General features: G+C 35.7%; 1 protein-coding gene across 1 annotated transcript in view; it reads right to left on the bottom strand.

Moving 5' to 3' along the window:
* Window positions 1–13,307, bottom strand: part of LOC150109184 (acylamino-acid-releasing enzyme-like) — a 467,476-nt gene that overhangs the window by 352,086 nt on the left and 102,083 nt on the right. Inside the window, exon 4 of the mRNA XM_090411884.1 lies at window positions 7,795–7,870. Coding sequence (XP_090268010.1) covers window positions 7,795–7,870 — 76 coding nt within the window. The remainder of the gene's footprint in view (window positions 1–7,794; window positions 7,871–13,307) is intronic.

Raw genomic sequence — 13,307 nt, 5'->3', positions numbered from 1 at the left:
TTAAGTAAAAACATAATGATGGTAAACCACCAGTAACTTTACATTTCTGAAATACTTTCCCCATACACAACTTGCTGATACCAATTTACCATCCAACTCCATCTTTCCCAATCTGAATACCAACTTGAACTATGGAAACCTTTTAAAGTACTACAAATTCTAGATATGCTACAGTATATATACATTCTATAACAAATTTAGTTTAATCCTTTATCCAAGTGTGAGCAAACAAAGTTTGCGCCTGAAAGTATCTTCAGGACTGCGGTCAGGTAGTACAACACCGGGCAACTCTTAGCAAAGGTGGACCAAGCTAACATCACTCTTATCTCAGTATCTCCCATAATGCAAAACACATCTCCTTGTGGATATGTATAATGTTATGCATTAAGGGAAGGGCAACTACCCAGACTAGTTTCAACCTTTACTGAGGTCTCTTCAGTGGGAGCCAGGTCCAGACATGGAGATACCAGGCATAAGCAATAGTGAGGTCATCTTTACCTATAGGAGTTTCCAAAAGGTGTGCCACCTTTTTATTAAATTATTCTGGATTTAGAGAAAGATGTTGAAAGTTCATTTTTTTACTTGATTAGACTATAATAAATTTAGTTTAATCCTTTATCCAAGTGTGAGCAAACAAAGTTTGTGCCTGAAAGTATCTTCAGGACTGGGGTAAAATGCTCACACTTGGATAAAGGATTAAACTAAATTTATTATAGTCTAACCAAGTGAAAAATAAACTTTCAACATCTTTCTCTAAATCCGGAGTAATTTAATAACATTATACATATCCGCAAGGAGATGTGTTTTGCATTATGGGAGGTACTGAGATAAGAGTGATGTTAGCTTTCTCCACCTTTGCAACGAGTTGCCTGATGTTGTACTGCCTTACCCCAGTCCTAAAGATACTTTCAGGCGCAAACTTTGTTTGCTCACACTTGGATAAAGGATTAAACTAAATTTATTATAGTCTAACCAAGTGAAAAATAAACTTTCAACATATACATTCTACTTGTCCAATATATTTGTCATCTTGCAGTAAGAAGCAAATAAATTGCTAAAACACAACCTCCACTAACAAACGCATGAAAATTAGATAATCTTGCTCTTATCAACACAATTCTGATCATAACCTTCCCCAACTTCTCTAAAAGCTTAACTACAATCCAGTTACATAGACTGGCATGTAATATGAAGCCTCGGTTTTGTCGGGTACACGACAACTGGGTGACGGACAACTAGGTGATGGACAACTGGGCAACGGTCAACTGGGCGATGGCCAATTGAGTGACAGAATAAAAGATCAAGTATGCAATTGTATTCTGCTGATCTATTACCAGGTAAATTTAAATAATATTTTTTGAGAAATGAGTTAAAAGAACGGTATAAATATAAAATTTGAAAAATATCGCTTATAATTAAGTTTATTTTTATTGTGTAGAATTATGAATTTTATAGAAGTCATATTGAAATTTCCAATACAAAAAATGATTCAACTAGTTAATAAATATTTATATTATATATTTTCGTTTATATCATATATCAAAATTTGCAGGATCATTTAAGAAAGAGATGGTTAAAAAGAGTGCTCCGAAAATGATAACTGCACAATATTAAAATAAAGAAAACAATAAAAATACAGTTTTTTAATTCATTTAGTAATGTTATTTTGTAATTAACAAACATAATTTGTAGTTTAATTTCTAGTAATCTAACCTAAACTAACTACACAATAAAAATAAACTTAAAATTAAACTTAAACTTAAAATAAACTTAATTATAAGCAAGATTTTTCAAATAACCTAACCTATCCTTACCTAACTATGCAATAAAAATAAACTTAAATAAACAATTATAAGCGAGATTTTTCAAATAACCTAAACTAAACTAATCTAACCTAACCTAACTACACAATAAAAATAAACTTAATTATAAGTGAGATTTTTCAAATAACCTAACCTAACGCCAGCCTGGCTGGCCGAGTGGTTAGCGTATCCACTCTCCAGCTAAAAGGTTGCGGGTTTGAATACCGTCATGGGCATGGATGTTTGTGATTGTCTGTGGAAATACTAGTGGTGGTCAGCGGTAGATGGCGTTGGTGTAGTTGAGGTCAGTTGACGGATTGACAGTTGGTTAAGTGGTGGAGACAGAGTTGTAGAATAGATGCCCTCCCTCGATGAGTCTTTGGACTCCCTGGAGGTGTGAAATAACAATAATAATAATAATAAAAATAAAATAACCTAACCTAACTACACAATAAAAATAAACTTAGATAAACTTAATTATAAGCGAGATTTTTCAAATTGTATGTTTATACCATTCTTTTAACTCATTTTTACCTAGTAATAGATCAACAGAATAGAATTGCATATTTGATCTTTTATTCTGTTGCCCGGTTGACTGTGTCCCGTTTTGTCGCTCCCCTTTCCTCTGCCCAGAGGAAGATATGTTCTCTGCACTCCATCATTTTGAGGCTCTTGTTAGTAACATACATATGAAGAGTGACAAAAAATTACATGGAAAATTCCCTTACAACATAGCGATATGTTACCAGATCTTTTTGGTTCTTTCGTTAAAAATGTATCTACTTAATTCTCACTCATCTCTAACTCATTCCCTGCATCATTCCATCCTCATTCACACGTATAATTTTTGCTTCATCAACAAGAAATATCTCAAATGCATCCTCTGTGGTAATTTCATATCTACCATTTTCATTGTCCTCTACCAGCCTACATATCCCAAGAAATCCCTGAGATTTTTGTTGGTCTCACAGATTAAATAGTACTCATACTATACTTTCAGTTTCCCAAGCAAATGTGTCACTTAGCCTATTCGTCAAACTTGCTTGTGTAAATGATTATTGCCTTCATTCTACTACTTAATCTCACCATTCAGCCATGCCTAAGCAGCAATGATCTCCTTTTCTCTTAATTCTTCACCTTATTTTGCTATAAACTGTCTGCTTGGCTGCACATAATCACCTATCTGGTAATTCTCAAAGAATCCAACTTATGGCTGAGTGACCAAAGTGACCATGAGGAGATCACTATTCAGGTTACTTTTAGCAAGAAGCACATTCAAAACCTTATACACAATAACATCCTTTAATTCATTAATCAATCCAGTACATGATCCTTGTATACCTCTATTACATACTACACAAAATATTGGTTCATTCTGTTGAAAGTTTTTTCACTTGGTTATACAATAAATTAAAGAAGCCAAGAAATTATATTCTTGGTTTCATCCTTTACACAAGTGTAAGCAAACAAAGTTTGCATGTGAAGTAACTTCACACTGGGCTACTTGTATATAGAGGCTAATGACTTCACATCAATTGCCTTAGTATTCTATAATGCAACACACATATCCTTTAAGGACTTGAATAATGCTATGCATTAAGGGAAAGGCCATTATCCAGACCAGTTTCTACCTTTATTGAACTCTCATCAGTGGGAGCCAAACCCAGAAGTGATGCCAAGGTTGAAGTAATGCAGAAGTCATATTTCCATATACAAGTAGCCAAAAGATGTCACACATCGATGTGAAGTCACTAGCCTCTATATAAAAGTAGCCCAGTCATGAAGTGACTTCACATGCACACTTAGTTTGTTTACAATTGCATAAAGAATGAAACCAAGAATATAATTTCTTATCATCTTTAATTTATAGTATAACCAAGTGAAAAAACTTTCAACATCTATCTCTAATCCAGAGTATTTTACTAATAAGGTGTGATACCTTTTGGTTGCTTCTATATGAAAATTGCTATGACTTCTGGGTCTGGCTCCCACTGATCAGACACATGCAAATCTCTTGAATGACCTGGGTTTTCATCTTCCCCTGTTTGGAGTAAATGATTATAAAGGTTCAAAAGCTGAGATTGTTCCTGAATATTACAACATTCTGTGCTTAACTCTAAGACTGCTACAACATTCTGCATTGACATTCTTTCCATTAAAAAAAGTAAAATCTAGTATAAAGAAATCTTTAATCACTTTTGCTACAAACTTCTGCAGCTGGGTACTGACAACATGCTGAGTATGAAACACTTTGTTTCATACCCTAACAGGAGGGATCTTGCTTGGAGAATTGCATATGGCTGGTTTCCAATCAATACCATTAAATAGAGGTAATTGAACATTGGAGATTCAATCTGTGATATCTGTTACTGACTGGAAACAGTAGAACATGCATTCTACAGCTGCCCTTTTGCCCTGCATATTTGGAACAGATTATGTAATGTGCTGGACATTCCATTACTTACAACAGAACAGGTTATTTTTTTTGCAGTACCCAATATCTGTCAGCAATGGGAATAGAATTTTGATTTTTACAATTAATGAATTAAAACACCATTAATGGAAGGTTAGAAAGAAACATGGATTTGAAAACCAGCAATATGATATCCAAAATGCTTTATAATATTGTAATGTATAAATTCAGTCAGATGATTTCTGTATTTAGAAAGAAGCATTCTAAAAGATATAAAATTTTTGGCTAAGTTGTATAGACCACCCACATTATGCAATATTCACCAAGGTGAGATAACACTCTGTTTATTTTAGTTACAAGATGTTTTTTAAATGGTTCCATCCTCTTAATTCAATGTAGTCTTATAGTCAATTGCAGGGATGACTGGAGAGCAATCCCAGGCAGAGAAGGCCAACTCAAGGCAGTTAACCCAGATAAGGCTAACCACCTGGGTATCAGTCATCTTTGCACTTTAATTTCGATTGGTCTTTTGGTCATTCATGTATATGAGATAGGTGAAAAAGGAAAACTGATAGCCTTTGATTTCTTCTTCTTTTCAGCCATTTTCTGTCTGCTGCTGGATGAAGGCCTTCTCCTCCAATTCCTTCCACCTTTCTCTGTTGACCATTCTTCAACAAAATTTGACAATTCATCACTCCACCTTCTTTTAGGACGGTGGAGTGATGAATTTAGGTTTCAGCCTCATTTCCCCTTCTTTAGGAATCCAGTTCATTAGTATGGTGGTCCATTGCTCATCTTCTCTTCTGGATAGAATGTCTGGCCCATTTCCATTTTAGTCGCTTGTGGTGAAGAATGATGTCAGTGATGCAAGTCTGGCTTCTCTTTACCAGGTGTTTCGCTTCTTATCTTTTAATGTGATGCCTAGTACCAATCTCTCCATTTTTCTTTGAGTTGTTGTTAATTTATTTGCCAGTGCTTTTGTTAATGACCAAGTTTTATAACTATATGAGATGACTGGAAGTATACACTGGTTAAATACCTTCCTTTTTAAACAGAGTGGGACATCACTGTTTGGAAAAATGCTTTTCAATTTTCTGAATGCACTCCAGGCAAGTAGAACTCTCCTATTTATTTCCTTTTGGAGTCCACAGTTTAGATCAATGAGATGACCTAAGTATGTATGTGAAGAGACTCTTTCCAAGGAATTGTTTTCTTTTATTATGTTTGTTGGTGTTACAAAATGATTAAACATGATTTTAGTATTTTCTCTGTTTATCTTCAGACCAACTTTTCTGCTTTCATGATATAGGTCTTCTATCATTATATTAAGGTCTTCTGGAGTGTTTGCAAAAATTATGATATGATATCACCTGCATATCTTAGGTGTGTTAAGTTTCTGTTATTAATTTTTTATACCAAGGTTTGTCCAGTTTATATTATTAAATATTTCTCGAAGGACTGCTGTAAAGATTTTGGATGATAGAGAGTCTCCTTGTCGGACACCTTTTTCAACTGATATTTTATTGTTACTCGTGTGAAGTTGGATTATTGCTGTTGCAGTGAGGTATATTGCCTGGAAAAGGTCCATATATTCTTCAGGAACTCCCTGATTCTGGAGTGCTTTGATTATTGCATTAGTTTTGATGGAATCAAATGCTTTTTCATAATCAATGAAGGCTAAAGAGAAAGGCAATTGGTTTTCTTCTACTTTTTCTATTATTTGTTTTACTGCATGAATATGATCAATTGTGTTAAAGCAATCCTGCTTGTTCTACTGGTTGATTTGAGTCTAAAAGAGGTCTTAACCTGTTTGTTATTACTTTTGTGAGAATTTTGTACAGATTAGAGAGAATACCAATTGGTCTATAGTTCTTTACTTCTTCTTTGTCTCCTTTTTTCAATAACAGTATCAGAGTAGTATTTTTCCAATTTTCTGGTATCTTCCCCTCTTCTGGGCATAGATTCAGTAAGTAAGAAAATAAAAATAAAAAATAAAATAAAATAAAAAAAGTAAGAAAAATGATAGCCTTTGACTATATCATGATAAAAGAGCTGAGGTCTTTTTTCTATCTCTCATACTATCTATCTGTTTTTTTCTTCTTTCTCCTAATGTTATCAGGCTCTCTTGCACCCCCTATACTACTCTACTATCTAATCGCATTGTTCAAAACCTATGATAAGCACTCATTTACTTTTTCACCTCAATAAAGGTCAAAACCAGTATGAGATGTATGATTGGGTAGTGGCCATTCCCTTAATGCACAGCATTATACATGTTCGTAAGGATATGTGTATTGCATTATGGAATACTAAGGCAACTGATATGAAGTCATTAGCCTCTACATACAAGTAGCCCAGTCGTGAAGTGACTTCATGCACAAACTATGTTTGCTTACACTTGGATGAAGGATTAAACCAATAATAGAATTTCTTGGCATCTTTAATTTATAGTTGTCTATTCTGGTTTTCAATGTGATCACTTTTTTTTTTTTCCCCAGCAGTCAACACTCACTATAATAAACTTGTAGGGACCACAAAACCAATTTGTTATAATGGATAATTTCATATAATGCATTTTGTTTGGCATAACATTGTGCCTGCAGAGCTTTGGTTGAAGATTTTTGGTATTAGTATCTAATAGTGAGTGAGCTTGTTATAGCATTGTTTGCTATAGTGAGAGTGAACGGCACAGTATAGCCATTCTCATTTCTAATTCTTTTCTCACCATATTACTACACCTTTCATTCCTTTCTTGCTCTCCTGCTCTTTTGTATCTCCTTTGTTATTATATTTTCCTATTATTTATTACTTTATATCAGAAAATTTGTAAGTTGGTCAGTAAAATATTACAGAATACTATAAGCAGAAACTGGAATAATCAAATACAAGGAGAGGTTGAAAAATATAGTTAATACTGATAAAAGACAGAGAATGGGAAACGCGGCAATAATATTATGTCAAATTAACATATTACACTTGAGATCCTGTGATAGTCTATAAATATTTCTATCCAGAGAATCATCATATAAAATTATGTTAGCTTTATAAACTACCTTGTGGACATTATAGCCGCTTAACAAATTCTCAGCACAGACACAGTCACAGAACTGTCCATACTTTCATCTTTTGTTAAGGTCCACTACTAGACATAATTTTTGCATACACTAGGATAAAGGATTAAACAAGATAATTTCTTGGCATTTTTAATTTAATAATACTTACTGCTTCAAAGTCATTGATTTTCTTCAGCAGTAAGCAGAATCCACTGACAGTAGCTACTTGCAAGTCTATCTTGCAGATGCAAATAGGACATGGCAATTGTCTATTCTAATAGTTCAGTGTCACAACTGCCAGCTCTATATATGTGATCACAAGGTTTCAGAGCTAATATCAGCATTTTACTGCGTGCTTCGGTATTTAAAGTAAAAGTTGAAGTCAAGTAATTTGATATACAGAAGATCATAGAATTTCAGTTGGAATATATTATGCTATTTATATACCAGTATGAGGATTATCAAATTAATATAACATAAGTACTTTAATAGCATGATATCAAGTTTGGTAATTAATAAATTTTACCATCATCATAAACTTTTCCATGTGCTTCCACCAACTGCATGTCAATAGTCTGTATTTTAGTGCTTTTGTTCCACACCTGAAATGAAATTAAAATAGCACATAATACAAGGAAGTAGAACCATTAAAAGGATATTTCTTTTTGTGTGTTAAAACTTAAATGCTAGGAGGAACTCATAGCAGGCATAATGGAATAAAATAGCACTAGGAAAGGATTAAAACCATTATTTAATTCTTGCAATACTTCACCTCTGTCACAGAGACATCTATACCAGGAGAGAGTGGCATAAACACATCACATCTTGCTAATCATTTCTAGTGATTTGTTCAGTACCGTAATGAGGGCGTGGCGAAAGAGGCGCCCACCAGGGGTGCAACTAGGTTTGGGGCACAAAATGTAAAAATAAATAGATATAAAAGTCCGCTATTTTATATTGTATTTTTAAATTTCAGCAATACGCAGCTTTAGACCCACACAAATTCTGCAACACACTGCAACTCATTTTGATGGGGTTAATAGTAAGTATTTAACATATTGCATTTAGTAAAATTTAACTTGTTACATTTAAATTTTTCAAAATTTTTGTCATTTTTGGGTTAGGAGGGTGCAAGTTAGACACTTGCGTTGGGTTAGGGAGCATAAGTTAGACACTTGCCACAGGCAGTTCATACCCTCGTTACTGTACTGGATTTGTGTATTACTGAGAGTAAGGTAGGCGAGCTGAGATCTCTTTCACAAGAGAAAAGGCAAGAATGTGTTTGGTGGCACTGAAGATGACAAGGTTATCCTTGCTCCATTGAAGGATAGTATGCAGAATAATGTTTAAGACACTGGTTGTAGATGATCTTGTAGCCTTGGATGTCAACTCAGAGGTCAATCCCAGGGAGCCATCTACAATAACTCTCAGAAAATGATCAGAGAGAAAATTGGCTACCCAATTACAGAGGGTGACAGAGAGACCAAAGAATAGCAATTTGTTTAGCAGGCCTCTATGCCACACACAGTAAAAAGCTTTGGAAATGTCAAGGATGACAGCACAAGTATCTTTGGACCTTTACATGGCACACATCCAGTGGTGATCACCTGTGAAGTCAGCTGTGGATTTTGAATAAAATAATTCATATTGGTGGTCGCTGATTAATTCATGGGTCTTTGAACAGTGAAGGAGATGGCTATTGATGACCTTCTCCATTATTTTGGAGAGGACATAGGTGATGGCAAATGGTCAGTAGTCTGACAGTATAGTTCTATAACTTTTTTTTTTTTTTTGGAATAGGATGGATATGAGATTGCTTCCATGCATTGGATAAGTACCAGATATATATAATAAATTGTAGAGATGATGCAGGACAGCTGTTAGCTCTGGAGCACAATGTTTGAGAACAATTGGAGAGATGCCATCAGACCAGAAGACTTTTTAGTATCCAAGTTATTTAGTAGTTTCCTGATGTCTTTTTTGTTAAAAATTTACAGGAGGCATACAGTGCTTGGATTCTGGTATGGTAAGAGATGATTTCCTTTGGTCATCTATGCAGGAGTTTAAGAAAAGAATGTCGAAAGGAGGTAAACTTTATCTTTGGGTGAAGTGACAGCAGTACCATCAGGATGAGAGAGAGAGATGTGAAAGTGCAGGAGAGCAGAAGTTACACCAGGCCTTAGCAAGGGATTCCAAGGTATGGCTTCCATCTGGACAGAGGCAAGCTTTTTGCTGTTAGCCTGTATGAAACTGGATTTGGATCTGCTGATGACTGATTTGCATATGTAGTCTGCTTTATTATTATTATTGTCATTATGTGACATCTCCAAGGAGTCCAAAGAATCATCCAGGGAGAGCACGTCCTCTATAACTCTCTGTCTCCACCACTCAATCGACCAACTATAGTGAACTGCATCATCTACACCAACACCATCTACCCACTAGTATTTTCACAGACAATCACAAACATTCATGCCCATGGCGGGATTCGAATCTGCTGCCTTTTGGCTGGAGAGAGAATATGCTAACTACTCGGCCAACCAAGTCGGCTAAAGGTATAATAAGCTTTGATATAGGCAGAGTATGAAGCTAGAATACTTGATGCAAGCCACATGTGGTAAGCTACATTTTTTTCTTCAACTGCTTTGATACACTTTTGGTTGAACCAATCAGGTGTCAGGGTCAGATGAACAGAAACAATATTCAGACCAAAGAAAGGAAGAATAGAAATTCCAGAGGTCATCCCAAATGGCACTTTTGTAGTGCAGAGGATACGAGGTTGGGAGTGGATGAACGTTCAGTGAGAGAGGAGAGTTGTACAAGATTGTGGTCTGCATTGCCACTTGCCACCTCTACAGTGTATCTGGAATGAGAACTGGTCAAAAAGAGATAGAGGATTTTGAGAGTAAAGAGCGTTATCAGGAATTTGAGTAAGTAGATGAACAATTTGTGTTCGATCATTACTTATAACAAAGACTTCGCTTCTTGTCTAGCTTGGTTGGTGGTGCTGTAATAAGGGAGCCAGCTGGAATTGTGAACATTGAGGTCACAGGAAGATGACCTCATTATTTAGATAACTGAATTGCAGATGGTCAAGTTTTGTGGAAAGGAATGTGAAGAGATTAGACTATTGTTAGTTTCTTTTCCATCATAAATTGGATTCTAGGACACAGAATATTGAGATGACAGGAGTCTAATGTGTTTGAGCCATGAGGCCAAACAGAGAATACATAATTTATATACCTTAGCTCGAGGCTTGAGGAAAAGGGCTAAAGTCAAGCACTTGTTTCTCAAATTATTCCATGAAAAAATTGGCAGGGATGAAGGTCATCCCAATTGGAAACTCATAGCAGTATTCTCAATCTATTTGTAAATTTTGTTAAGAGAAATATCCGGAATGGATGGCAAAAGAAAACAAACCTGTGATAGGAGAGGGGAAAAAAAATGTTTTAAGTGTTAAGGTTTAAGGTAATACTGGTAAACAGTGAAGTTATGTCAAAGCTGATCAATATACCTGTATTGACATAACTTCATTGTTTCAATAGAAGTTTTAAAATAGTTTTTTTTTTTTTTAATGTAAGATGTGGCATGACCAGTGAGAGTGGGTAAGAGAGAGAGATCTTGCTAACTGTTTGGATAATTTATAGCAGGGAGAATCAGTAACATCTACTATAGGTCTTAGGGAGAATTGGGTTTGTGGATTTTAGGTGAACCATATATTAGGGGTTAGGGGGGGAGACAAGAACTAAAAATGATTTTGTGTGTGCACGATTTCAGAAGGCCAGGTGATTTTTTTATTTTTTTAATTTAAAATTTAGTGGGATCCTAATCTAATGGAATGCAAGTAGAGCTCTGAGAATGATATCCAACTTGCAATTGTATTCCACAGTGTTAACGATTACTGTGCACTCAGAGAGCACTCGATCTGCATTCCATTAGATTATGATCCTGCCTAATTTTAGATTAAAAACTTAAAAAAATCCGCTCAAAAAGGTATCATCCTGGCCTGAAATTGCAAAAAAACTTAAGCCCTTCAGTTCTTATCCTTCTCCCACATATATGGTTTATCTAATCTATTTACAAACAGATAAGAGGGTATCAATATGCATTTCCCTACCCTCACTCCCCCCCTTTGCCAATTTTTCAATGTAAGATTTTGAGAAACATGCTCGTGACTCAGTCCCTTCCTCAAGACTTGCAGAAGTAGCTGATTTTAGATGATATGTTCTCTATTTGGCCTCATGTCTCAAACACTTAGCATCTTTCCTGTCATCTCAATATTCTACTTCCTAGAATACAATTCATGATGGAAAAGAAAACTAACAATTGCCTAGCCTTTCTAGACATATTAGATACATTCCTTAATAATGTTAATATCTCCTTCAGAGTATACAGGAGATTCCTGATACTCCTACAAAGTATACATGAATCCCACTCATGCAGGCAGCCATTCACAAACTTTTCCACCATACCCCCGTTCAACAATGTGATGCCATGAAAAATTCTAACCAATAGAAATTAATTTCTATTGGTCAGAATTGGTTAAAAACCAATTAAAATGCCATGTGTGACAGATAGCACCATCTATGGGGAGGTAAGTGTACCAGTTTCAACTCTCTATCATCATCTGTATCATTCAGTTGGAGGCACTCATTTGACTAGCACGTGGCACGCTAAGTGACTGTAATGTTAAAAATTGAGTACCATGCTATGATAAAGTTTTTCACCAAAGAAGGGCTTTCTCCAAGTGCTATCAAACAGCGATTGGAGGGTGTTTATGGGGAAGTTTCACCTAGGAAGGGAGGGAGCACCAAAGACGATCCTCATGATGCCTGTGGAAGTGATGACTGATGAAAATGTCTCTCTTGTTGAGGAGGAACTGTTCAATAACAGAAGCTGAAGCTCAAAGCAAGGTTGGAGCTTTCTATAAGAACCTTCTTTCGCATCTTTCACAAGAAGCTTCGCATGAGGAAGATCAATGCAAGGTAGGTGTCCCGACCTCTCTCTCTTCAATTCAGAAGGAGCATCATGTGACCTGTTCCTGCAAGTTTTAGAAATTTACTAAGGAAATCAGAGAGTAGTGCTGGAATCCATTGTCACCAGGGATGAAACCATGGTCCTTTATTATGATCCTCTTTCCAAAAGGATATTCATGGAGTGGTGCAAACCAGGCGAAGCACTGCCGAGAAAAGCTAGCATCGCTAAGTTTACCAAGATCATGGCAACAATCTTTTGGGATTGCAGGGGATTTCTCTTGAATTGACTTCAAGGAAAGGAATACCACCATGAATACAGAATATCATGCTTCACTCTTGCACAAACTACATGATGCCATAGAGGATAAGAGATGATGAATGCTGAGTTATGGTGTTCGCCTGCTTCATGACAATTCACCAGTCCTTACAGCTATTGTTACCAAGGTTGCAGTGAAACCCTACAGCCCAGATCTAGTACCCAGTGACTACTACCTCTTCTTGAAACTGAAGAAAGACCTTAGATGAAGAAAATTTGCAGATGACAATGAAGCCAAAGATGCAGTTTTTAAGCCATTTTGCAGATTGTTTTTTCAAGGGCACAGAAATGCTAATTCAAAGATGTGAAAAGCATGTTGAAGTTAAGGGGGATTATGTTGAAAAGTGACACAGTTGTTTTCTTTCTATCACTTTTAAAAGTTAGTCAGGTCGGAAACTTATGGAACCACCCCTCGTACACCATACCTTCCTATTTAACAGTTATAGTTACTACAGGATCAAAGAAAATAATCAGTCCTTCCCCAATCCATGACCTTCTCTTAAGAAGGATTTTAGTAATGGGTTCACCATCCTCTATATAGGAGGCACATCCAAAAAATAGCAAGAGTTTAAATAAATAATGCCTCTGCACAGTTTTTGAGAACCACTTGAAACTAGTTACCCTTATCCATTCTGTTAAGGAGACCAACTCTCTCTCTTCTCTCAGACAGTGCTTTAGATATTAGAATCAAGTGGAAAACACCATGCTCAATGCCAGAAAATTTAAAAGAGGACTGTTTTTAGAATC

The sequence above is a fragment of the Typopeltis vanoorti genome, chromosome 2 (assembly GCF_054136105.1).
Source record: "Typopeltis vanoorti isolate ZY-2024b chromosome 2, IOZ_Tvanoo_1.0, whole genome shotgun sequence".
Taxonomy (NCBI): Eukaryota; Metazoa; Arthropoda; class Arachnida; order Uropygi; family Thelyphonidae; genus Typopeltis; species Typopeltis vanoorti.
This window is presented reverse-complemented; position numbering and strand designations above follow the sequence as displayed.